A 25172-nucleotide genomic window follows, 5' to 3' on the forward strand; every position below is an offset into this window, starting at 1 on the left:
AGGGCCTCCTCCAGTTGGCAGAGCAGCTGGGGGGGGGGGGAGTGCAGGTACCCCTCCCGGCTGGCAGGCTCGGGGCGCCCAGCCCAAGAGGAATCGCACCCATCTTGTCAAAGGGTTTTTGCGGGGATCTTGACCAGTGAGGGAGTCCCTGGGCCTGCTCCCAGCCCTGTGCTGCCCTCTGCTCCCCACTGGCCAAAGGGCAGGGCAAGGGGCAGCCAGGGGCAGGTGCCTGGGGAGCTCCCTTCCAGGGTCCCCACCTGGGGCGCTTCCGGGAAGGGGCTGAGGGGAGGGAGGGAAGGAAGGGGTCATATGAGAGGGGCTCCATGAAGTGGGAAGGGGCTCATGGAGGGAACCCCATTCTGGAACATGGAAGGGGGGAATGCACAGAAAGGGGGCAAGCCGCTCTGCAGCCCCACAGGGCGCTGTCTCGACAGATCCAACCTTGAGACTAGGGCAGCGGAAACAGTTCCTCGGGGTAGCCCAGCAGGGGTTTCAGGGAACAGGAGAAAAGGCTGCTCCTTACCCATCCCCTGCCATGAATCAGGTGGGGCTCTGGGTCTCCCACACAGCCCCCAGCTCCTGCCAGGTACGCCAGCCCAGCTGCAGCTCGTGCCCACCCGGGCTCAGCAGGGCAGGGGATGCGGGGGGGGGGGGGGCAGGGGTAGGAGGGTGGGGGGTGGGGTGGCACCACCCGGGGCAAGCCAAAGCCAGACTGGGCCTGACGCAATGGGCGGACGTAGCTATAAATAGCCAAAGAGAACTTGAAATAGAAGTGTGGGGGGGGGGGGGAGGAGGGAGGGGGCCACAATCCTGGAGCCCAGTCTGGAGGAGAAGAAAGGGCCCGAGCGCCTGACGCCCAGGAGGAAACAAAGCCTCGTTCCCGCGCGCCCCACCCGCGCCCCGCACCCCACCGCTTCCCGCAGAGTGTTCACGCCGGAAACGCTTGGAGAAGCGGGGTGAAGTCCAGAACTCTGCCAGGCGGGGTGCCTGGGGGCGGGCGGGGGCGGCGGAGATGAGGAACAGGTAGGGATGGGAACCTGGGGGGCCTGAACTTCCCCCTTCCCCCGCCTCTCCTTCCTCGGCCCCCACCCCAGGCCAGCCCCTGCTGCCTCCAGCACCCTCACTCGGACTGCGGGAACGTGGGGTCAGTGGATGCTACTGGCCAGGCCCGGCGGGAAGGAGGCTGGCTCTGTGCACCTTGAACTGCACCGTCTGGTGGGCACCTCCCTGACTGGGAGGCGACTCAGAGGCATTGCCGACCTGCCAGAGGACACAGGCCTGGAACTGAAGACAAGGCCCCGAGGACCGGGAGCCTGTGGCCCTTCTGCTAGGTTCCTTTTCTCCCCTTGCCCACTTATCTGGGGGGCTGGGGAGCCAGGCAGAGATCGGGCACCACAGGCCTGCAGGACTGAGCCCACAGTGGGGCAGGGGAGGGAGAACCCCAGGGCCTCCTCCTCCTTGTGTCCCCTCCCTCCCAACTCCAGCCCTGGTTCCCACCCGTCACCTTTTCAGAGGCTCCCCCACCCAGGTGCCCGCCCCTCTCTGCTCCCCATTTCCGCCGGTGGGCAGCCTGGGGGGGGGGGGGCCGGCAGGCCTCCGGGCTGATAAAGAACAAGGATGGCCCGGGCGCCGCTGATAAGGCCCTTCCCCTTGAGTCATCCCTAGCAGGAAACGGCCGGAGGAGCAGGATTGGGGGCAGTAGGGCGGCGTGGAGGAGGGGCCGTTCGGGGCCCTCACCTCTCCCCGCTGGTGGCAGACTGTCCCTCCCCTTCCCCGGGGCCAAAGACGCAGCAGGGGAACTTGCGGCTGCTCCTTTAGCGAGGGAGGGGGGGAATGGACGCGGTCCCCTTGGGACCGGCGAGGCACCCTAGGTGGACGGTGATGACGCTCCAGGTGTAGGGGCGCCGTGGCTGGAGCCGGAGCAGCCGGCTCTGGACCCTCCTGGAAGAGCCCCCCCCATCACAGTTCAGTCCCGTCACCCCGCTCGCGGGAAACCAGACTACCCCCTGTCGTCCTCCCCCCCCCCCCCCCCCCCCCCCCCGCAACCGGTGTGCACAGTGGGGCCAGCCCCGGGCTTCTAGAGCCGGGAGGATGGGCGCGGTGGGTGCGCCGTGCGGCTCGGGATGAGCTCACGCTGGGACGGCCGCGCCCACTCCCAGCCGCCGCCTGCCGGAGCCCGGCGCCCTTCATCCTCAAAGCGCCGCGCCGCTGCCCCCGGGCTCCCGCCCCTGCGCGCGCCCTTGCAGGCCCCGCTGTGCACACCGGTTGCGGGTTGCGGGGGTGAGCTCACGGACGGACGCGGTGAGCACCTGCTCGGCGTCGGAGCCCGAGCGAATCCGGGCTCTCCCCCCCCCTCTGCACCCCCCCCCCCCAACGCGTGGCAAAAGCCCCTGCAGCATCGGCCTGCGGGCCTGGGCCCTAGTGTGGGCTCTTCTCTGGCTCGGGTTCCGACGACGTGAGCTCGCCCGCCACCCCACCGCGCGCTCCCGGAATCCGGAGAGCCCAGAGCAGCCCCGCAGCGCCATCTGCTGCCGGTGCCAGGGGAGGGGCCGACCGTCGTGGGCCAAAGATCACCCCCTCCCAGGCTAGGTACCTCCCATCTGTGGCTGGCCCCTGGTAGGTTCAAGTCATCTCAGTCTTCAGCCGCACACCACCCACCCGCACTTCTGAGACCCTCCCCTGCGCCTGTCTGCAGCCTCAACTACCTCCAGTCTCCCCGGGGGGTCTGCGCCTCCCTGCCCCACGGGGTCAGCCACACCCATGGCTTCGGGGACACCCTAATGCACTCAGCTGCCCCAGCTATATCTTTAGCCAGACTTCATCCTTGACCTTCAGACCCGGAATGGCAGAGCTGCTGGGTGCTGCCAGCCTTGTAGCTCGTATCTCATCTCAACATGCCCAGCTCCTTCTGCGATAAGGTGCCACGGAACTGTAAAACTCAGCATCAGCGACACCATTTTGAAGAGGAAGAGTCGGGCCTCTTACCCCCTCCTTTCTGTGGGGAAAGGAAAGAGAAGAATGCGGGAGCTTCCTGGTACAAGGGCAGCTGGGTCATCTAGTCATAGTTAGCTGTGAATTCTCTGAAAGGGTGCCTGGGGCCACTTGCCACACAGAGCAAAGAAGATAGAACTTACCTGAAAACCTTAGAAAACAATGTTTATGTACCTTCATCAAGAATTCCTGTACTCAGACTCACCCTTAAAGTCATGAGAGTAACTATACCTCCTTACCCACCCCAACCAGTACTTGATTTTGTATAGAAGCAGGCTCAGGCCTGTATGAAGCCCTACATGATTTGGGATTGTGCCCCGTGTAGCTAGCCGGCTAATTAATAAACTCCTCAAAAATTCATCTGGACTTGGTGTCTTTGGGGAAATCGCTGGTTACATTACAACACTTTCCTGTCCCCTCCTGCACACCCTCCAACCTTCACCACGTCACTCACAACCCCCCAGCCCTGCACCTCTCACAGGGATGGTTACACCATCACCAGCCTTCAGCATCCCCTCCGCCTCCCACGCCAGCCCCCTCCTCCCAGGCTCCTCTCTCTTCCTTGTGAGTGCCCCCCCTGGTCTGCCAGTGTGCTCCGTGCTCTCTGTGATGGGCTCCCCACATGGCTGAGGAGGCATACATATTTGCCCCTCTCTGCCTGAGGCATGCCTCCCACCTACCCCCACCCCCACACTGCCCAGCAGGGCCCTGAGAAGTCCCCAGTCTCTGGCCTCTGCTTCATGTTCACGAGGTGTTTTTCCCTGTCTGCAAGTCTGTGTCCAAATTCCCCTTTTGATAAGGACACCGGTCCTATTGGATTAGGGCCCACCCTAATGATCTCATCTTAACTAATTTCATCAGCAAAACCCTATTTCCAAATAAGGTCCCATTCAGACAGAGGTGTAGGTTGGTGGGGAGAGGACTTTTGACCTCTCTTTCTTGGGTGGGACATGACCCAGCCCATAATAGGTATCAGGGGAGGGAGGGGAGGAGGGAGGCACACACTTCCCAAAGCCAGGACTTGGTTGCTCAGCAACCCGCCCTGGGAGCAGGCTTACTGCAGAGCCAGACCCCCGCAGGCAGATTGTCTGGGGTCTTTGCAGAATAGGACAGGCACCAGGTGGCCATCTGGCCCAGGGCTTCTCCTGGCTGTCCATCAGCGCCCTCTGAGAGCATCTTCTAACACAGCTCCCTGGGGTCCACTCAGACCTACGGAGTCAGACTCTCAGGGGAGCAGCGACCCAGAACCTGTCTTTCCAAAGTTGCTCCATGCAGTTTGCTGCACTTATTGGTAAGAAGATCAAGCTTTGGGGACCCTTCGATCCAGTGACCACCCCCTCCCTCCCATCTTGATTACAGCTGCAGAGACCCCATTTCCAAATAAGGTCACAATCGTAGGGACCCAGGGTTAAGACTCCACCTAGCTTCAGGGGGTGGGAGACACACAATTCAACCCATAACCAGGGTAGCTCCTTAGTCACATGACCCCAAGCACAGGTGACATGCTTTCCCTGAGACTTAGATGGGACACAACACCCTGGGAAATGGAAACAATCTCTCACCAAAATCTCAATTCAGTTTTTTTGTGTGTGTTTTTTAAAGAGACTGAGAGAGAGTCAGAGAGAGAGACAGATAGGGACAGACAAACAGAAACGGAGAGAGATGAGAAGCATCAATCATCAGTTTTTCATTGCAACACCTTAGTTGTTCATTGATTGCTTTCTCAGATGTGCTTTGACCATGGGCCTTCAGCAGGCCGAGTAACCCCTTGCTCAAGCCAGCGACCTTGAGTCCAAGCTGGTGAGCTTTGCTCAAACCAGATGAGCCCGCGCTCAAACTGGCAACCTCGAGGTCTCGAACCTGGGTCCTCGGCATCCCAGTCCGACACTCTATCCACTGCACCACCACCTGGTCAGGCATCAATTCAGTTTTTCGCCTTTTTTTTTTTTTTTTTTTTTTTTTTTTTTTTTTACAGGGACAGCAACACAGAGAGAGACAGATAGAGACAGACAGACAGGAAGGGAGAGAAATGAGAAGCATCAAGTCTTCGTTGCGGCTCCTTAGTTGTTCATTGATTGCTTCTCATATGTGCCTTGAGGGGGGCTGCAGCAAAGCGAGTGACCCCTTGCTCAAGCCAGCAACCTTGGGTTCAAGTCAGCGACCATGGGGTCATGTCCATGACCCCACGCTCAAGCCGGCGACCTCAGGATTTCAAACCTGGGTCCTCTGCTGCGTCCCAGTCTGACACTCTATCCATTACATTACCCCCTGGTCAGGCTCAATTCAGTTTTTCTAAAGGTGAAATCTCCACATGCGTGTAAGTCCTACAGTGACAAGCTAGGTCACAGGATGGGGGGGGGGGGTGCTGGCTCAGCCTCTGAACCTGAGCAGAAGAATAAGCCTTCAGACTGAAAAAAAAAAAAAAATCCCACAAGAAGCCGTGAACCTAAAAGGTCCCGGCAGCCCTCTGTTAGATAAACTAGGCAGATTTCTGGAAGCAGGGGCGTCCGCTGTCCTGGCTCTCAGAGGACCTTGGCAGGCCAGGGTTTTACAGGAGATACTGCAGTCACCTGCAGGCCCCAGGGAGGGGGGCTCAGAGGAGAGGGAGGAAGAGGAAGGACCTGGAAAGCTGAGTGGGAGGTGGGCAGGGTAGCCATGCGTGGGGGTGATGAACCCAGGATCCAGGAGCAGAAGCTCCCCTCCCAGGCTGCACCCTGGGCCATTGGAGCTCAGCTACCAGGAACACGGAGGCTCCTCCATGAAGGGCGCGGCGAGGAGGCCCTGGGTCATGTGCGTGAAGCATTAGCGTCCCAGATGTGGTGCCAGTGACGTTATTCGTGTCCCTGCCGAAGCTTTGGCCCTGAGCCCTGGCTGCCCCGTGGGCACCAGTCCTCCACATCAGAGCCTAAGACACGTGCCCACAGAAGAGGAGGCTCTTCGGTGCTCTCTACAGGGGCAGGGCATAAGCCTGCCGTCTCTCCAGCCACTGGCTGCCGGCCGGACAGGAGGCCGGCTCTGCAGGGGGCCTCCCGGGATGACCACCTCCACTGTCCTGTCCAGACCCGGGGAGGAGAGCCCCTCTGAAAGGCAGGACAGAGTGGGGAGGTAGCAGGTTAAAGCGCCAGTGGCCCTCGCATGCCAGCCCCTGCCTGCTTGCAGAGGGACCGTGGACAAGTCTCTGCACCGTAGGAGCCTCTGTCTCCCGACTGATGATCGATCACCATTCGGAAGAGCCTGAGGTCACGTCAGGAGCGTCAGTAGGGCGGCCTGCCTTGTGCGGCTGCAGAACGGCATCTGTGGAGTTTTTTGTTTGTTTGTTTTTTACAGAGACAGAGAGTGAGTCAGAGAGAGGGATAGACAGGGACAGACAGACAGGAACGGAGAGAGATGAGAAGCATCAATCATTAGGTTTTACATTGCACGTTGCGACACCTTAGTTGTTCATTGATTGCTTTCTCATATGTGCCTTGACCGCGGGCCTTCAGCAGACCGAGTAACCCCTTGCTCGAGCCAGCGACCTTGGGCTCAAGCTGGTGGGATTTTGCTCAAACCAGATGAGCCCGTGCTCAAGCTGGCGACCTCGGGGTCTCGAACCTGGGTTCTCTGCTCCCAGTCTGATGCTCTATCCACTGCGCCACTGCCTGGTCAGGCTTTTTTTTTTTTTTTTTTAATTTTTCTTTTTTATTCATTTTTAGAGAGGAGAGAGAGAGGGAGAGAGAGAAACAGAGAGAGAGAGAGAGAGAAGGGGGGAGGAGCTGGAAGCATCAACTTCCATATGTGCCTTGACCAGGCAAGCCCAGGGTTTTGAACCGGCGACCTCAGCATTTCCAGGTCGACGCTTTATCCACTGCGCCACCACAGGTCAGTGTGGAGTTTTTGCTGAAGACTCGGACGGGCCCATTCCTGGGGTGGGGGTGGGGGAGACAGAGACACGAGGGGGCCACCTTGGGGGACTGGCTTTCTGCAGGGTCTTCCCCAGAGCAGACCCCAGGCTTCCCAGGGACGAAGTGGACGCTGACTCCTCCCAGGGGCAGTGGGGACGGAAGGGGCTGCCTCCCCTGGGCTGGCCCTCTCTGCTGCCCGGCACTGCTGTCACTGACCCTCGGCCTCACTTGGGACTGCCCCAAGTGCAGGAACCAGCTCAGGAGGCAAGAGGGAGCCATTGTTCTCCAGCCCCCAGAGTATAGGAGAATGTGTGTCACGAGGCCTGCTGCCTGCCAAGGCCTCCTGGCCGGGCAGCTGGCACGGGCAGGGGATGCTCTGTGCTGACCCGCTGACCATGTCTCCCATTGGCTGTGGAAGGAAGGGAAGGCAGCCAGACGTGGGCCTTCTGCCCTCCCTGCCCCCCAGTACTGTGTGATCAGAGGTCTGCAGGGTGGCAGGGGTGGGGGACTGTGGGACAGACAGGGTCACGTTAGAGGCGGGAAAAGAGAAGGGAGGACCTGTCAGGACGCAGCCTGTGTCCTGGGTCAGCCATTGATCTGAGTATCGGCTTTGCCCCCAAAGACTCAGCCAGGTGGCCGCCCTTTTCCTGGAAGCCTCCTGGTCCACCCCATAATGTAGAACAACTTCTGTGGGGAGACTCCTGGAGGTCCTGCCTTCATGGGGTCCCCAGTCTGAACCCAGTCTAAAGTGGAGCATCCCCGTGAACACCAAGCCTCCCCCTCCCCACTCCCCCAGCTGCGCCCACAGGAAAAGGCGAGACAGAAGATGGGAGCCCAGAGGGTTTCCTGGGGCTGCGGCAACCAAGTCCTACAAACAGGGCGTCAGAGCACAACAGAAATGCATTGTCTCTGTTCTGGACGGAGCTCAGAGACCCATAATGTCAGCAGGGCTGGTGCCCTGGGAGCTGGGAGGGAGGCCCTCCGTGCTCACCTCTCTCTGGGCCTCAGTTTCCCCCTTTTTCCTAAGGACACCAGTCATAGTGGATTAGCCACCCCCCCCCTTTCTGCTGTATGAACTCATCTTGACTAATTTATTCTGCAATAATCCCATTTCCAAATAAGGTCACATTCTGAGTCACGAGGGGTTAGGACTTCAATATATCTTTTGGTGGGAGGAAGGGGACCCTTGGACCCCCGAACCCCAGCCTCCCTTGTCCGTACGCCGCAGGTGTGATTGCCCCCCCCCCCCCCCCCGCAAGGAAGGGAGGGGAGGAGGAAATGGATGTGGACTTAGGACAGGTAACTTAACATCTCTGGCCAGCATGCTCTGTTCTTATGTAATTAGCAAGGGCCCTCCCTGAGCGTACCCGCCCTGAGGAGGAGGTGCTGCTGAGGCTGCAGACCTGGTAGTGCCACCACCTGGCACTCAGGAGTCACCAGGTGCGTGGAGATCATGGCGGCAAGTGATCATGGCAGAAGAATGAAGCAAGCCGCCCCCCCCTTACCCCCAGCCCCGGGCATTTGGAGCAAAGCCATATCCGCTTAGAAGATAAATCATGCTTCTCTGAGATACAAGCTCTGGCTTGCCCCTGGGCTCCGCCTCGGACCGGACCTGGACCACGGGATACCACATGCCTGTCTGATCTGAACAGCCCATTACAGACTGGGTGACATGATGCCACCATGTGAGGATGTACCCAGCAGCAGCCTCATCAAAGGAACAGGGATTGCCCTGGCCAGTTGGCTCAGTGGTAGAGCATCAGCCCGGGGTGTGGATGTTGCGGGTTTGATTCCCGATCAGGGCACAGAGGAGAAGCGCCCATCTGCTTCCCTACCCTTCCCCATCTCCTTCCTCTCTCTCTCTCTTCTCCTCCCACAGCCGAGGCTCCATTGGAGGAGAGTTGGCCCCGGCACTGAGGATGGCTCGATGGCCTCCACCTCAGGCGCTAGAATGGCTCCAGCAGCAATGGAGCAACGGCCCCAGATGGGCGGAGCACCGCCCCCTGGTGGACATGCCGGGTGGGTCCCGGTTGGGCACATGCGGGAGTCTGTCTGACTGCCTCCCTGCTTCTAACTTTAGAAAAATACAAAAAGGGGGGGGCAGGGATTGACTTGGAGCACTGGGAAGCTGCATGAACAGGTGGGTCACACTCCCTGACATGCCCAGTCACACCTTTCCACAACCCTACTGTCTGCCTACACCTGTGACCTCATGAGGTGATCTTATGACACATCCGGCCACATTATCCTCATTAGACTAATGAAGGAACTGAGTCACAGAGATGTTCAACAAGTTGTCTGAGCTGCCAGCCCGTACGAGGAAGCGCTGGGATCCGAGTCCCAGACTGCAGAGGGATTGCTGGTACACCGTGAGGACAGGAAGGAAGACGGATGGGTCTGGGGGGGGGGTGCACGAGTCTGCATGCTCTTCCTTTCTGAGACATCACATGTGAAGTGAGTTATTTCTCTCTCTCTCTTTTTTCTTTAATTTAGTGAGAGGAGGGGATTCAGAGACAGAGTCCCACATGTGCCCGGATCAGTATCCACCTGGAAAGCCCACTAGGGGATGATGCTCTGCCCAACCTGGGGCCCTTGCTCTGTTGCTCAGCAACTGAGCTCTTCTTAGGGCCTGAGGCAGAGGCCATGGAGCTATCCTCAGTGCTCACCCAGGGCCAACTCCCTCCAATCAAGCCATGGCTGTAGGAGGGGGGGGGGGAGAGAGAGAGAGTGAGAGAGAGAGAGAGAGAGGAGAGAGCAGGAAGGGTGGAGAAGCAGATGGACACTTCTCCTGTGTGCCCTTCTGGGGAATGAAACCCAGGACTTCCACACGCTTGGCTAACACTCTACCACTGAGCCAACCGGCCAGGGTGAAATCAGTTCTCCTTCTCTCTCCGCACTGTTTTCTTTTTTTTCTTTTTCTTTTTTTTTTTTTCTGTATTTTTCTGAAGCTGGAAACAGGGAGAGTCAGTCAGACAGACCCCCGCATGCGCCCGACCGGGATCCACCCGGCAGGCCCACCAGGGGCGACGCTCTGCCCACCAGGGGGCGATGCTCTGCCCCTCTGGGGTGTCGCTCTGTTGCGACCAGAGCCACTCCAGCACCTGGGGCAGAGGCCAAGGAGCCATCCCCAGCGCCCGGGCCATCTTTGCTCCAATGGAGCCTCAGCTACGGGAGGGGAAGAGAGAGATAGAGAGGAAGGAGAGGGGGAGGGGTGGAGAAGCAGATGGGTGCTTCTCCTGTGTGCCCTGGCCGGGAATCGAACCCGGGACTTCTGCACGCCAGGCCGACGCTCTACCACTGAGCCAACCGGCCAGGGTTTCTCCGCACTGTTTTATCTCACACTGTTGTTGATGGTAACCTTTGCAGTGTCCACTGTGAGCTTCCCGGGTCACGGAGGAATGAAAGGAGAAGGGAGGTCTCCGGCATCCCGTGGGGAGGGGCCCGTTAGGGAAGAGTGCGCAGAGTTTCAAATCTGTAAAGGGCAGTTGCAGCACGGTGGGCAGGCAGGTGGCTCAGGTTTGTTTTTTCTCTCTCTCTCTTTGAACGTGGAGGTGGAGGAAGAATGGCGTTTCTCGGGGTGGACTAACTTCCTGCCTAGGAATCCCCTCCTTATCAGGCGGGTCTGCCTTGCACTCTAGAACAGGGGTCCCCAAACTACGGCCCGCGGGCCACATGCGGCCCCCTGAGGCCATTTATCTGGCCCCTGCTGCACTTCCAGAAGGGGCACCTCTTTCATTGGTGGTCCATGAAAGGAGCACATTGACCATCTCATTAGCCAAAAGCAGGCCCATAGTTCCCATTGAAATACTGGTCAGTTTCTTGATTTAAATTTACTTGTTTTTTTATTTTAAATATTGTATTTGTTCCCCCCCCCCTTTTTTTTTTACTTTAAAATAAGATATGTGCAGTGTGCATAGGGATTTGTTCATAGTTTTTTTTTATAGTCCGGCCCTCCAACGCTCTGAGGGACAGTGAACTGGCCCCTGTGTAAAAAGTTTGGGGACCCCTGATCTAGAAGGTGGCAGCCTCCTGTTTCCCCAGTACGCCCTCCGCCCCGAGTCCACTCCCGCCAGTGTGCCGTGGCCGCTGCAGCCCTGCTCTCTCTAGGAAGTATGGCGTCCTGGGCGCTGCATCCAGGGCACTGGTTTCTGGCTCCAGCGATGGCAGCCGTGAAGTCTTCACCATCTGTAGCTCACATCCTGGTAGGAAGCGGTCGGCTGGGCCGGGCCGAAGGTTTACGTCTGTCGTACCTCTGAATCTCTGGAGGAAGGGAACTTGGGGCTGGCCAGGCAGCTCTTTGAAGGCCCCCCATCGATGATGCCCCCGGCTCTGTCTTTGTTCCCAGGGGCTTCCACTATCCCGGTCCCAAGCTGGCTCTGGGCCTCCGGGCATCGAGACCCTGCAGAAGCGGCAGAAGCCCAAGCCTCTTCCTTCCTTTCGTTGGTTCGTTCAGGAGGGAGGCCTCCCCAGTGGCCCTCGGCTCGCCTCATTGGCCACACAACGATGTCCCTGGCCTCCCGCGCCTGCAAGGGAGGCCAGGATGGAGAGGTTTCACTGGCTGGTGGCCGGCAAGGGGGATGGCAGGACGCAGGGGCTCGGGATCGCAGAGGAGGCCACCGCGGTCCGCGCCCGGGCTCGGCTCTCCGTCTCTCCAAGTGCCGCCCCCGCCGCCCCAGGCCGATGGGGAGCCACCGCCATCCTCCACCTCGTCCTCCCACCTGAGACCTTTCTGTCGTTGGCAACGGAGAGCCCTGAGTGATATCTGAGACTTCGAGCCTGGGGGGCAGGCGAGGTGACCGAGGGGACCTGGAGGAGAGGGGAGGGCTGGAGGGGCTCCTCGGAGAGGAGGGGAGGGGGCTGCAGGGGCGGACAGTGCGGGGTGCGGTGCACAGCCCGGCGTGTGAGCGGGTCGTCCGGGGTGTCCGGGCGGCAGAGGGACAGTCTAGCTAGAGGCTCAGAGGTCACTCCGACTGCGCGGCGCAGCGCGGCGAGGAGGCAGCCGGACGCCGGCTCTGAGCAGGATGCGCGCGCACCGCACAGGCCTGGGGAAGCGCGAGGCAGGAGGGGGCCGTACGGGCGGGCGGGGGGGAGGACTCCATTTCCCAGCAGGCTGCGCGTCACGTCACTTCCGGCGGCGCCCGGCGGCGCGCGCGTGTGTGGGAGTGAGCGAGCGAGTGTTTACTTCCGGCCGCCGCCGCCGCCGCCGCCGCGGGCTGAGGGCCGAGCGTGTCGGGCGGCGGGCGCGGCGGGTCCCGCGCAGCCATGGACTGGCTCATGGGGTGAGTCGGGCGGCCGGGGAGGGAAGGCCGGGCCGGCGAGGGGCGTCTCCGGGGGGACCGGGAGCGGGAGCGGGGCGAGGCCGGGGGCAGTGGCCGGGGAGCCGGCCGGACCCGCACCCGCCGCCGGGCGCCGCGATCGCCTTGGGGGGGGACTCGCTGCGGGAAGGAGACAGCTCGGCGGCCCCGGGGCGGGCGGCGGGGACGGCGGCGCGGGGCGGCCGGGCCGGAGGGCGCGGTGCCCCCGGCGGGTCCGGCCGCGGCGGCGGAGGAAGGAAGCCCCGGGCGGGCCGGGGAGCCGTCACCCCGCTCGGCTTTTGTCTTTGGTGGCGAACGCGGCGAAACGTCACGTCGTCTGCAAAACAGCAGAAAACAGAAAGTTCTGCGGTCCGGTGGGCTGTGCGTGCAGCCGTCTTGTTTTCTGAGGTCCCGCTCCCTGAAGCCCCAGCCCTTCTCTTCAATAAGAGCCCCCCGTCGGAGTCGGGGTCCTGATTCGGGGTCCTGGGGCCCGGGCCCGGGGGGAGGGCTCGTCGTCTGTCTGGGCCGGACACTCGTGTCCACTCGTGTCCTGGAAGGGAGGGGCCAGGTCCGGAGTGCCCGCTTTGTTTCCCCTGGCACGGGTGGGGGGCAGGGCCAGAGGGGAGGGTGCTGTTGGGGGACCGAGGCGTCGGGTGAGGGGCAGACCCACCTGTGTCCGCGGGGGTGTGTGCAGCGTCGGGAAGGGGGGACCCCGGGACGGTGGCGGGGACGAGCCGCTTGAGGGATGAATGGAGAGGCCGGAGAGAAGTGCCGAGTGTGGCAGGGGGAGGAGGCGTGCAGCCAGAGTGCAGGGCAGCGTCCGGGTGACCCTGGGACTGAGTGGCCGGCCGGCCGGCTGCTTGGACAGGCAGCACGGACTCCCCCAGCCCTGCTGCTGTTCGCTGTCCAGCTGTAGGTGGTCCCCTGCCTCTGCGACCCCCCACCCCACCCCCGGTGCCATGGGGTGGGGTCCTTGTAGTGTGGCGTGGCCGGAGCACTCGCAGGGTTCCGCCTGTGGGCCGAGGTCCCTCCGAGAGGTGTTTGGTAGGCGCCTCCTGGGAGGGAGGGCCGCTGGCTGTGTTTGCTTTGTCTTGGATTGTGGACACTGGCTTCCTGCACTGATCCCGATGGACTGTGTCAGAGGCGACCTGGCCTCCCGGGGAGCCTGTCCTGGCCAAGTGCACTGTGGCTTGGTGGGTTGCGTTCACAGGGCTGTGTGGGGGGACGGACCGGCCTGATGTGCTGGGTTCCTGAGGAAGCAGCTGCTGGTCTTCTGGTTGTGTGGTTAGTACCTGCCTGAATCCAGAAGAAGCAGGTACTCCAGTGCCTGGAAGCTGACCGAGGTCTGTGCTTGTGGACATCCAGACGTTAAGCACCGTTGGGCTTACAAGGGACTGGTTCTTGGGGCAGTGGTCTGGGTGTGGTCAGCGGAGCACTCATCCCTTGGGCCCACGCCCGGGGTAGCGGGTCCCAGTGCCAGGCTGGAGGAAGGCAGTCTGAGAGGGACCAGGCCGGGAGCCGCTGCCTCGTTGGGAAGGGAAGGAGCGTGTGCTCCGCCTGGCTGTCCACTAGGCAGTTCCAAGAGGGACGCGAGAGATGTCACAGAAGGCTTAGGATGGAGTCTGGTTATCTTTGCATATGTGTTTTTCAGTTTAGTTGTTTATGGGATGTGAGAAATCATCAAGTCTTTGATAACTCCTTAACTAGGAGCCCCCTCCTTAAAAAAAAAAAAGAAAAGAAAGAAAGGAATAATTTCCGTTGTCAAGTTCTGATCTTCTTCAAAAGCTTGTTTGCAGTGTGGTGTCACAGGATGCTGGAGCGGGAGGGCCCAGCGGCCCCTCTGTCCCTCCCACGTGTCTGTGGAGCGCTTACTGGAAATGTGAAGATATCGAGACCCAGACTCGGCTCGGAGGGTGTGAGTGGTGGAGCCCCTGCCCCCTGGGGTCTCCCACTCCGGTCCACTTCGCACTGGATCCGGTCCCCCCCCTCCGGCAAGCGGTGTGCAAAGGAGCTCGTGCCCGTTGGGCACCTTTGGGGCACTCAGTGCCAGGACTGCAGCTGCCATTGGCCCTTTTACTGGGTTTCAGCCGGGGAGAGTACAGGGAAAAAAAATTTTTTTTTAATCTTTCTTGCTGTTTCTATGAATCCAAACCATTCAGCATCAAGCAGGCACTTCAGAACATAGTTCTCTTTTTGTGTTTTAAACTTTTTTTTATTGTTGCTCTTTTTAAAATTTTTTTATTTTTAAAGAGTCTCTTTGCATCGGTTCATCTCGGGTGACCAAGTATGGACTTGACTGCAGTGGCCACAGTGCTTGCTCCTTCCTTCTGTGGCCACTGTCGTCCCCAGGACGGTGTTCGTCGCGGAGAGCGTTCTGCTGAGTAATGGGGCGGCTCTGTCTTCCGCTCCCCGCCTGCGTCTGAGGAAAGGGAGGTCCTGCAGGAAGGAAGCCAGGGTAACGCCAGCACGTTGCAACCTGCTTCCCCGGGCCTGGGGCGCTCCTCTGGAGAGAGGCCGCGCTGTGTGTGGGGCGCACGGCTGTCCTGCCTGCCACGCGGTCCCCGCGCTGTGCGCGGCGCTGAGCTGCCCGCAGAAGCCGGGGCCCCGGCCTTCCCTTTTCTAACTCACAAAGGGTCGCTGCTTCTCACGCAGTCCACCTCTCGGGTCCTCTGGGCCTCACCTGGGCAAGCTGGTGACGCCGGCAAGGACACCAGCCCAGAGAGGGGTCACGGGGCCTGGGCGGCGAGGAGCCCTGCCGCGCTGCGTGTAGTTCGGGGGACACGCGTGTCCTATCCTTCACTGGCGGTCACGGGCAGTGTGAGCCGACGAGGAATTTGTGGTTTAGATTTTACCCACAGAAAGCACAAGCTGGGAGCTTCTGAGCACCTGGTAACACAGAAGAGGAGGTGTGCTTCCTCCCTCCTCTGACCCGTGGGCGCACACCTGGGCCGTCCATCTGTCCCTCTGGCCCCTGCTGGGCCCTTGGGGTGGTGTTGGCAGGGTCATGCCTGCCCTCCGGACTGGACCTACAGCCTAGGAGCCCTCTCCCCCTTCCTCAGGCTGCAGACGCCTTGACACAGCCCATCCTGCTCTCCGCCACGCGCAGCGGAGGGGGGTGAGGTGGGGAGTTCCCTGGCTCTGGAGGAGGAGATGATGCACAGCGTGGGCACAGCGCCGGGGTGCCTGGCCTGGCAGCTCTTGGCTGGCCGGCGTGTCTCTGCTCAGCAGCCGCGGGCTGTCTGGCCTGTCTGGCTCTGCCTTCAGGGGTGCTGTGCCCGGGTGGCACCTGCAGGGGCTAGTGGTGTGCCAGTGACTGCTTCCTCACACCCTGACTCGCAGGAGGTGTGGCTGGCGCTGGCCGCTGGGCCTGCTTAGGGGGAGAATAAGACCAAGACGGAGACCTCGACTTCTTTTTAACAGCCTCATGGAGGTGTGATGTGCACACCAGGAAGTTCACTGACTTTAAGTGTACGGTTAAGTGATTTTTAGTGAAAGTAGAGTGGTGAACCCGTCACCCCAGTTGAATCTGAGAACGTGCCGCCACGCCAGGAGAAACCTGGTGTCTGTCCGCGCCCCTGCCGTCCCCGCCCTGGCAGCTGCTCCTTTCCTCTGTCTCTGTCAGATTTGCCTGTTTGGGGCATGGCGTGTAGATGGAGTCACAGTGTGTGGTCTGCCTGTGGCGTGTAGATGGAGTCACAGCGCGTGGTCTGCCTGTGGCGTGTAGATGGAGTCACAGCGCGTGGTCTGCCTGTGGCGTGTAGATGGAGTCACAGTGCGTGGTCTGCCTGTGGCGTGTAGATGGAGTCAGAGCGCGTGGTCTGCCTGTGGCGTGTAGATGGAGTCACAGCGCGTGGTCTGCCTGTGGCGTGTAGATGGAGTCACAGCGCGTGGTCTGCCTGTGGCGTGTAGATGGAGTCACAGCGCGTGGTCTGCCTGTGGCGTGTAGATGGAGTCACAGTGCGTGGTCTGCCTGTGGCGTGTAGATGGAGTCACAGCGCGTGGTCTGCCTGTGGCGTGTAGATGGAGTCACAGTGCGTGGTCTGCCTGTGGCGTGTAGATGGAGTCACAGTGCGTGGTCTGCCTGTGGCGTGTAGATGGAGTCACAGTGCGTGGTCTGCCTGTGGCGTGTAGATGGAGTCACAGTGCGTGGTCTGCCTGTGGCGTGTAGATGGAGTCAGAGCGCGTGGTCTGCCTGTGGCGTGTAGATGGAGTCACAGTGCGTGGTCTGCCTGTGGCGTGTAGATGGAGTCACAGCGCGTGGTCTGCCTGTGGCGTGTAGATGGAGTCACAGCGCGTGGTCTGCCTGTGGCGTGTAGATGGAGTCACAGCGCGTGGTCTGCCTGTGGCGTGTAGATGGAGTCACAGCGCGTGGTCTCCCTGTGGCGTGTAGATGGAGTCACAGCGCGTGGTCTGCCTGTGGCGTGTAGATGGAGTCACAGCGCGTGGTCTGCCTGTGGCGTGTAGATGGAGTCACAGCGCGTGGTCTGCCTGTGGCGTGTAGATGGAGTCACAGCGCGTGGTCTGCCTGTGGCGTGTAGATGGAGTCAGAGCGCGTGGTCTGCCTGTGGCGTGTAGATGGAGTCACAGCGCGTGGTCTGCCTGTGGCGTGTAGATGGAGTCACAGCGCGTGGTCTGCCTGTGGCGTGTAGATGGAGTCAGAGCGCGTGGTCTGCCTGTGGCGTGTAGATGGAGTCACAGCGCGTGGTCTGCCTGTGGCGTGTAGATGGAGTCACAGTGCGTGGTCTGCCTGTGGCGTGTAGATGGAGTCACAGTGCGTGGTCTGCCTGTGGCGTGTAGATGGAGTCACAGTGCGTGGTCTGCCTGTGCCCGGATCACTTTAGCGCAACACTGTGACAGCTCGTCAGCGTTGCTGCACGTGGCCGCCGCCCAGCTTTTGGGGGTACAGGGCCACGTTGCTTCTCCACTGACGTCTGGATCGTCCCCGCTGTCTGCCGACCATGAAGGGTGCTGCTGTGATCCGGCCCTGTTCTGACAGGAGAGGGACCACATCCCCAGCTGTGGAGACCCCCGGTCCTGACAGGAGAGGAACCACGTCCCCAGCTGTGGAGACCCCCGGTCCTGACAGGAGAGGGACCACGTCCCCAGCTGTGGAGACCCCCGGTCCTGACAGGAGAGGGACCACGTCCCCAGCTGTGGAGACCCCCGGTCCTGACAGGAGAGGGACCACGTCCTCAGCTGTGGAGACCCCCGGTCCTGACTCCGTCACCGTCTGCTGGGGTCCCCCCCCCAGCCCTGTGCCCGGGCTCAGAGCTTCCACGGTGGCCACGTTCTCAGGCCGGGGAAAGGGACCTGAACACGTACAGAGAGCGTGGACAGAGGATGAGGTGGAGCTGGGGTGCAGGGGCCAAGCGGAGGGTGGCCCAGAGCTGGTCGCTGCGTCGGGAGTTTCCGGGGTGGAGGGGAGGCAGGCCTGTGTCTGGGCACGGAGGCCTGATCACTGACACTGTCCCCCACCCAGTGGCCCCTCCCAGAAGCAGTGACCAGAGGGACACTTCCAGGACCAGCTGCATTCCACGAGGGCTCCCCCCAGGCGGTCATCTGGGCCTAACCTGGGCACTCTTAGCAACACCTCATGCGTCACTCGCCCTCCCGCGAGGAGCGTCTGCCAGAAACTCACGTGTGGTGTCCTCAAAGCTGTGCCACAGGCCGGGGCCGAGCAGGACACGAGCACCAGAGGGGCCTCGGAAGGGCGCTGGGCGGGGCTGTCCCTGGCAGGTGCTTTTGGGATGAGCCGCGGCTGGGGAGGGATGGCTTTGCCCACGTCAGCCGCCCGCGTCCAGCCTTGGTCCCGGTGTTCTCACCCCGGGTGTCACCGCCCACTGTGTGCCCACCCAGGCACCCTCCCCAGGATCCTGGAAAGGCCCACCTCCCGGGAGGGTGCAGGAACTCCCAGCGCTTGGGAGGGTCCCCGAGGTGCCTGGGGCTGTTGTTGAGTCATGGCCTGGGCAGTGGCTGTCTGGTCTGGGCGGTGAGCACAGGAGGCCCGTGCCAGCGTTCCTGTCGTCCCAGCGTTTCCTGTGCCACCCTTGCAGTGTTCTCGGAAACTTGTGCACACCCACACCCCACGTCCTTGGTTTGTCGTGGATGTGCTCGCCTGGCATGTGCGGGAGGCCGAGTCCAGGCTCTTTCCCTGTGCTGGGTGTGCCGACACTGGGCGCCTGTCTGGGGGATGGCGTTGGTCCCCGATGGGCCGGCCCTGCTGGAAACGGAGGGCTGTCCTTTGTGGCTGGCAGGCGTCTCCTGGCTCTTTGTCTTCATGATGTTTGTTTTTCTTTCCCATAGGACGTCTGGCTGGGGCACACCCGCTGGTGTCCAGTGCCCCATAGGACAGGGCTCGGGAACACTGTCAGGAATGATTGAAGCCAGAGGACAGAGTGTGGATGCTTCCGGGGGGGGGGTGCCACATGTGATATTGGCCACATGTGACCTGCGGTGCTGCTTGGGGCGGGGATGCGTGGCCCTGGGCTCCGGGCTCCGGACACGTGTGACCTGCGGTGCTGCTTGGGGCGGGAACGTGTGGCTCTGGGCTCCGGACACGTGTGACCTGCGGTGCTGCTTGGGGCGGGAACGTGTGGCTCTGGGCTCCGGACACGTGTGACCTGCGGTGCTGCTTGGGGTGGGAACGCGTGGCCCTGGGCTCCGGGCTCCGGACACGTGTGACCTGCGGTGCTGCTTGGGGCGGGAACGTGTGGCTCTGGGCTCCGGACACGTGTGACCTGCGGTGCTGCTTGGGGCGGGGACGCGTGGCTCTGGGCTCCGGGCTCCGGACACATATGACCTGCGGTGCTGCTTGGGGCGGGAACGTGTGGCTCTGGCCTCCGGGCTCCGGACACGTGTGACCTGCGGTGCTGCTTGGGGCGGGAACGTGTGGCCCTGGGCTCCGGGCTCCGGACACGTGTGACCTGCGGTGCTGCTTGGGGCGGGAACGTGTGGCCCTGGGCTCCGGGCTCCGGACACGTGTGACCTGCGGTGCTGCTTGGGGCGGGAACGCGTGGCCCTGGGCTCCGGGCTCCGGACACGTGTGACCTGCGGTGCTGCTTGGGGCGGGAACGCGTGGCCCTGGGCTCCGGGCTCCGGACACGTGTGACCTGCGGTGCTGCTTGGGGCGGGAACGTGTGGCTCTGGGCTCCGGACACGTGTGACCTGCGGTGCTGCTTGGGGCGGGGACGCGTGGCTCTGGCCTCCGGGCTCCGGACACATATGACCTGCGGTGCTGCTTGGGGCGGGAACGCGTGGCACTGGGCTCCGGGCTCCGGACACGTGTGACCTGCGGTGCTGCTTGGGGCGGGAACGTGTGGCTCTGGGCTCCGGACACGTGTGACCTGCGGTGCTGCTTGGGGCGGGGACGCGTGGCTCTGGGCTCCGGGCTCCGGACACATATGACCTGCGGTGCTGCTTGGGGCGGGAACGTGTGGCTCTGGCCTCCGGGCTCCGGACACATATGACCTGCGGTGCTGCTTGGGGCGGGATCGCGTGGCCCTGGGCTCCGGACACATATGACCTGCGGTGCTGCTTGGGGAGGGAACGTGTGGCTCTGGCCTCCGGGCTCCGGACACATATGACCTGCGGTGCTGCTTGGGGCGGGGACGCGTGGCTCTGGCCTCCGGGCTCCGGACACATATGACCTGCGGTGCTGCTTGGGGCGGGAACGCGTGGCCCTGGGCTCCGGGCTCCGGACACGTGTGACCTGCGGTGCTGCTTGGGGCGGGAACGTGTGGCTCTGGGCTCCGGACACGTGTGACCTGCGGTGCTGCTTGGGGCGGGGACGCGTGGCTCTGGGCTCTGGGCTCCGGGCTCCGGACACATATGACCTGCGGTGCTGCTTGGGGCGGGATCGCGTGGCCCTGGGCTCCGGACACATATGACCTGCGGTGCTGCTTGGGGAGGGAACGTGTGGCTCTGGCCTCCGGGCTCCGGACACATATGACCTGTGGTGCTGCTTGGGGCGGGGACGCGTGGCTCTGGGCTCCGGCCACGTGTGACCTGCGGTGCTGCTTGGGGCGGGGACGCGTGGCTCTGGGCTCCGGCCACGTGTGACCTGCGGTGCTGCTTGGGGCGGGGACGCGTGGCTCTGGGCTCCGGCCACGTGTGACCTGCGGTGCTGCTTGGGGCGGGAACGCGTGGCTCTGGGCTCCGGCCACGTGTGACCTGCGGTGCTGCTTGGGGCGGGGACGCGTGGCTCTGGGCTCCGGCCACGTGTGACCTGCGGTGCTGCTTGGGGCGGGGACGCGTGGCTCTGGGCTCCGGCCACGTGTTGGCTGTCTCCTGCCGCTTTCTTCCCTCTTTGCACAGTTGCTGGGCAGTGCCCGTCCGTCCCCACCTGCAGCTGTTCCTGAGCGCAGGCCAGTGCCACGCGGGCAGTTACTTCTTATCTCTTTGTTTGGCATACTGCTGCCGTGTTCAGCGAGCAGAAGCGCGCTTTGGTGGGTGTTCACTGAGCATCTCTGTGTGGCACGCACTCAGAGAGCTCCCCTCGGGGTGCCGGAGCGAACATCTCCTCCACCCTTTGCGTCGGTCAGCCCTGGACTGGCACACGGCTCCTCAGGGACCATGTGCCCTGGAACCCAGTCTTGGGGTTTGGCATGCGTGGCCTGTGCCCACTGAAGTGGCTGCCCTGCTTCGCCCAGACTGTGGGAGGGCCTGCCGGGGCCACGTGGCATGCAGGAGTCAGCTGTCTGAGCCCCTGGGCGGGTGTGGCAGTGAGCTCAGGGTGTGAGATTGGCTCAGACACAGCTTGTCTGTGTTAGGTCTCGTCATGTGCGGCCCTGGCCTGGCAGCGTGTTCTCTGGGGACACGTGTGATGAGGCAGTTCATCCTAAGCCGTGCTGTGGACTGTGAGGTGCGAGCCAGAGACCCCGTGACTTCTGTGCCCAGTGCGTGCGGGTGCTGTGCCGCTGACGGTGGCACGGGGCAGGGGGCATGCGCACTGCAGCCATGGGAGAGGCCGCTGGAGGGGCCTTCGTGCCAGGAGACCCACGGGGCAGGCCGCTGGAGGGGCCTTCGTGCCAGGAGACCCACGGGGCAGGCCGCTGGAGGGGCCTTCGTGCCAGGAGACCCACGGGGCAGGCCGCTGGAGGGGCCTTCGTGCCAGGAGACCCACGGGGCAGGGGCATGCGCACTGCAGCCACGGGAGAGGCCGCTGGAGGGGCCTTCGTGCCAGGAGACCCACGGGGCAGGCCGCTGGGAGCGGAGAGCAGTCACTTCTGCAGACAGTCGCCGTGGGCAGGGGCTGAGGAACGCTTTGTAATCAAAACCCTTGTTTTCCAGTCCAGTCTGTTGTCCCCGCGGGGACGGCCTCCTGCCTCTCTGGCTGAAGAAACCCTGCCCGCCGGGCTCTGCCGAGGGCTCCTGGCGTCTGTGATGCGTGTGACGAGACGTGTGTCGTCTGGTTGTGACCTGCTGTCTTTGGCGTGCCTCCTCCCGGCTGGCATGGGGGTCCACACCGGCGTGCCCCACGTGACTGCAGGGACGAGGGGCAGGGCGGGGGCCGTGATGGGGGAGCCTGCTTCCTGTGGGGTGCTCTGCCCTTCGTCCTGTTTCCTCTCGCGTGGCGCCTCCTCCTCATGGGCCTCCTGGTTTCAGAGAGGGGCGTTAGTGGTCTGCTGGCCCCCGAGGACACTGTCACCAGGAGGGAGGCTGGGCCCTGGGCTCACCAGCAGCGTCGCTCTGTCCTGAGAAGACAGCTCTGTGCAGGGCACTGCCCTCCGCCCAGTGGTGGGGCTCACGTCCCACTGCACAAGGGCCAGGGCCAGCCCAGCTCCGTAGTGGGTGTCCCCACAGCACAGTGGGGATGGGGTGGAGGCCGCATGCACAGTGTGGGCTCAGAAGGCGGTCTGCTCCAGTGCTGGGGCCCTGGCCGTCTCGCCCCAGGCCCCCGCTCTGCTCCCTGCTGGGCGTGGGTGATTCTAGTGTGAGGCCCGGGCAGAGGCCTTGGGTGCCCCTGCTCCGTGGTGGTGCTGGGCTGGGTTCTGTCTGGAGGGGCCGCTCAGCTGTGTGCTGTGGGCTTTGTCCCCAGTGGCCAGGGCAGCCGCACCCCGTGGGCATGGTGTTGGGCGGCACACGGCCTGGGGGCCTGGGGGCCTGCTATCTGCGTCCCCCACCTCACATCTGCTTCCCAGGTCGGCTGTGTCCCTGCTGCTGTCGGCACAGCAGGGACACGGGGCGGGCTGACCGAGGGCTGGCGTTGGTGGTGGTGCACGTCAGGGTCAGCAGCGTGGCCTTTGCTGTCCACTGACGAGGCCCAGGCCCCTGTCCACTACCATCTGACCAGGAGCTCTTGTGTCAGGTTCCTAGGCCTCAGTCACGCTGGCGAGTGGCGAGGTCCTGGTGTCCCGTCTCCTGGGGCAGCTGTTCCTGGCATGCCTGCATCACAGGAGTGGCGCTGCTGTGTGGGACGTGGGGTCCGGTCTGCACGGTGTCGTGGCCTTGCCCTGACCTTGCGGGGGCGGGGCATCCGGCTGTCACAGCGTGTCAGCCCCCAGCACCTGCACTGTGGCCCTGGGGACAGGGGAGGTGGCAGCTGGTCTGGACTAGCTGCCCTGGGGGCTGAAGCCTGGGCCTGCTGTGCTGCCTTGTGTTCAGACGGGGTGGGGGCCTGTCCTGGGTGTGCATGTATGATGTGTGCATGCTCTGTGCACATGCATGTGTGTGCCATGTGTACACATGCATGCATGTCCCACGTGTGCAGTATCTGTGTGGCATGTACGTGGTGTGTGCATGCCATGTGCACATGTGTGGTGTGTACAGGCCGTGCATACATGCATGTGTCGCTGTGTATGCATGTTTGTGGTATGTGTGTGGGAGGGTCACACACCTGCTGTGTGTGGTGGGCATCTTCCCCTGGCAGGCGCCCCATTTCAGTCATCTGTGCCGTGAGCTGGTTGGGGTGTTATCAGTCGGGGCCTGAGTTGTCATAGCCTCCCCTTGGGGGTGGAGTCCCCGGTGCTCCAAGTACCCGTACCTGGGCTCTCACCTCCCCCCTGGCTCTGCTGCCTGGAGGGGAGAGGGCGGGACTGGGCTTCTGCACCAGGCGGCCCCGTGCCCAGGAGGCCCCCTGTCCCCCCGCGCTCTCTTCCTTTGTCTCTCTGTCCCGCCCTGGAGATGCGGGGCGCTGTGTCCCCTGCTTCCTGGCCCCCATCCTGGCCTGGCCGCAGCAGCCCAGTGCTGCTTCCTCGCTCGCTCGCTCGCTCCGTCCAGGGGGTGCCCGCAGCGCTGAGCTTGTGGTGATGAGTCAGGACCCAGACGCCTCTGAGGAAATGAGGCCCCACGCTGTTTACGCAGGTGCGAGTCTCTGTCTGGAACGGCAAGTTTAAATGAGCGAGCAGAGGCTTCTGCAGACCCGGAAAGTCCTGTCTCACGTCCCTTCTCCTGTCGGAGCCTGTCCCCTGAGCACTGGTGGCACCTGCCTGGGAGGGGCTGGCCCGCAGGTCGGAGCAGTCCCGGTGTGCGGCATGCGGTGGCAGCGGGGCCAGGGCCGCACCCTTTGTAGCAGTGGCTGCAGCCGGTACTGCCCGGAAGGGTAGAGGGGGTCTGGGCAGCTCGGGGAGGGAGAGCAGGCTGCGATGGGGGGCACAGTGGCAGGAAGGGCTGCTCTTTCCCTCCCTCTGCAGCGGCCGGTCTGACGAGTGAGACAAGACACAGACGGACCTTGGCAGCCATTGCCCCCAGCACTGTCAGGGAACCCAGAGCCAGACCCCTTCCCGTGTCCCCTCAGCGTTCAGAAGTGAGTTGCTGGAGGTCGTGTCTACAAGTGTTCTTTTGCATTCTGGAGAGCACTCAGTCCTTTTTCTACCGTGAGCCTCTGTGTGGCCTCATCTGTGCCTGGCTGGGACCTGCCCCCTCGTATACAGCTGCCCATGGGTGTCGAGCTCCTGTCCCGTGCTGCTTCCTCAGGGTGGCCTTGTGGAGTTGAGTGTGCCAGGAAGACTTCAGGGAGCTCCGTGGAGCAGGGTGTGTTTTCTCGAGACCCAGCGGCGCTCAGGTGGGACAGCTTCCGCAGCCCACAGGTGGCAGGGCCAGCTTGAGGTGACCAGGGCAGAGACGGGTGATTGGCAGCCCAGAGCTCCCTGTCCACACACCTGCTCCACCTTCCGCCCTGCACTGCGGGGTGCTCGTTGTGACCGTGTTTCAGGGGTGACAACCAGGCACAGAGGGTGTAGGAAGCTGCCCGAGTTCAGCCTGGCCCAGCCACACTGGATACCGACCCAGGGTCCTCTGCTGAGAGCTGAGAGCCCTTTGAGGGGGCAGGGTAGTGGAGCTGAAGCCGGGGGACGTGCGGGAGCCAGGGGCGGTATCATGGCCCAGGTGCAGGCCGGGGGTCCTGATGCAGTGGGCACAGGGAGTTCGGTCCCGTGGGAGCCCCGGTGGGAATGAGATCCGAGGTGTGCCGCACCAGTGCCGGCCCAGAGCTCAGAGGAGAGGAGCCTGTCCCTCCCTGAGATGGGGATGCCTGGTGGGAGGGGAAGGGGCCCAGGAGAAGGTGTGGTTTCTGGGCAGCCTGCGTGGGCCACTGGGCAGTGCCTCTGCGCTCACTTGACTGGACTTAGGAACTTGGCGGCCGTGGGGCCGGCTGCCCTGGCCCCTGTGGAGGGTGAGGCGGAGCAGTGCTGTCCAGCAGCTTGACGCTCAGGGCCGGAGTGTGTGGCTGGTGGGTTAGCACCCTGTCAGGCTCCCTCAGGCACCCAGCGCTTCACCCGGTGTCCTTTGCATGGTCTCGCATGGACGGGGGGACCACAGCGGAGAGGAAGCCGCAGAGGCAGGGGCACCAGGCTGTGTGCAGAAGGAGGTCTGAGGTCCGGGTCCACATGGGTATGCATGCTTTTCTTGGTTGTATAAAGAAACACAAAATAAAGTGGCATGGTGTCACCTTCCAGCAGTGGAAGGAGAGAAGAGTGTCTCCTCCCCTTTTCTTGGTGGCACACGGAACCCTAGACCCGTTTTTGTGTCTTTGTTCTCTGTTCTGGGTCTTGCTGAGACCTGTGGC

The 25172-nt window shown here is 62.7% G+C and overlaps 1 protein-coding gene across 1 annotated transcript in view; it reads left to right on the plus strand.

The window, feature by feature from the left end:
- The first annotated feature begins 12029 nt into the window (after positions 1-12029).
- The window catches only part of MOB2 (MOB kinase activator 2), a 39807-nt gene continuing 26664 nt past the window's right edge, over positions 12030-25172 (plus strand). The window contains exon 1 of the mRNA XM_066252382.1: positions 12030-12154. Coding sequence (XP_066108479.1) covers positions 12138-12154 — 17 coding nt within the window. The 5' untranslated portion in view covers positions 12030-12137. The remainder of the gene's footprint in view (positions 12155-25172) is intronic.

The sequence above is a fragment of the Saccopteryx bilineata genome, chromosome 1, assembly GCF_036850765.1.
Source record: "Saccopteryx bilineata isolate mSacBil1 chromosome 1, mSacBil1_pri_phased_curated, whole genome shotgun sequence".
Taxonomy (NCBI): Eukaryota; Metazoa; Chordata; class Mammalia; order Chiroptera; family Emballonuridae; genus Saccopteryx; species Saccopteryx bilineata.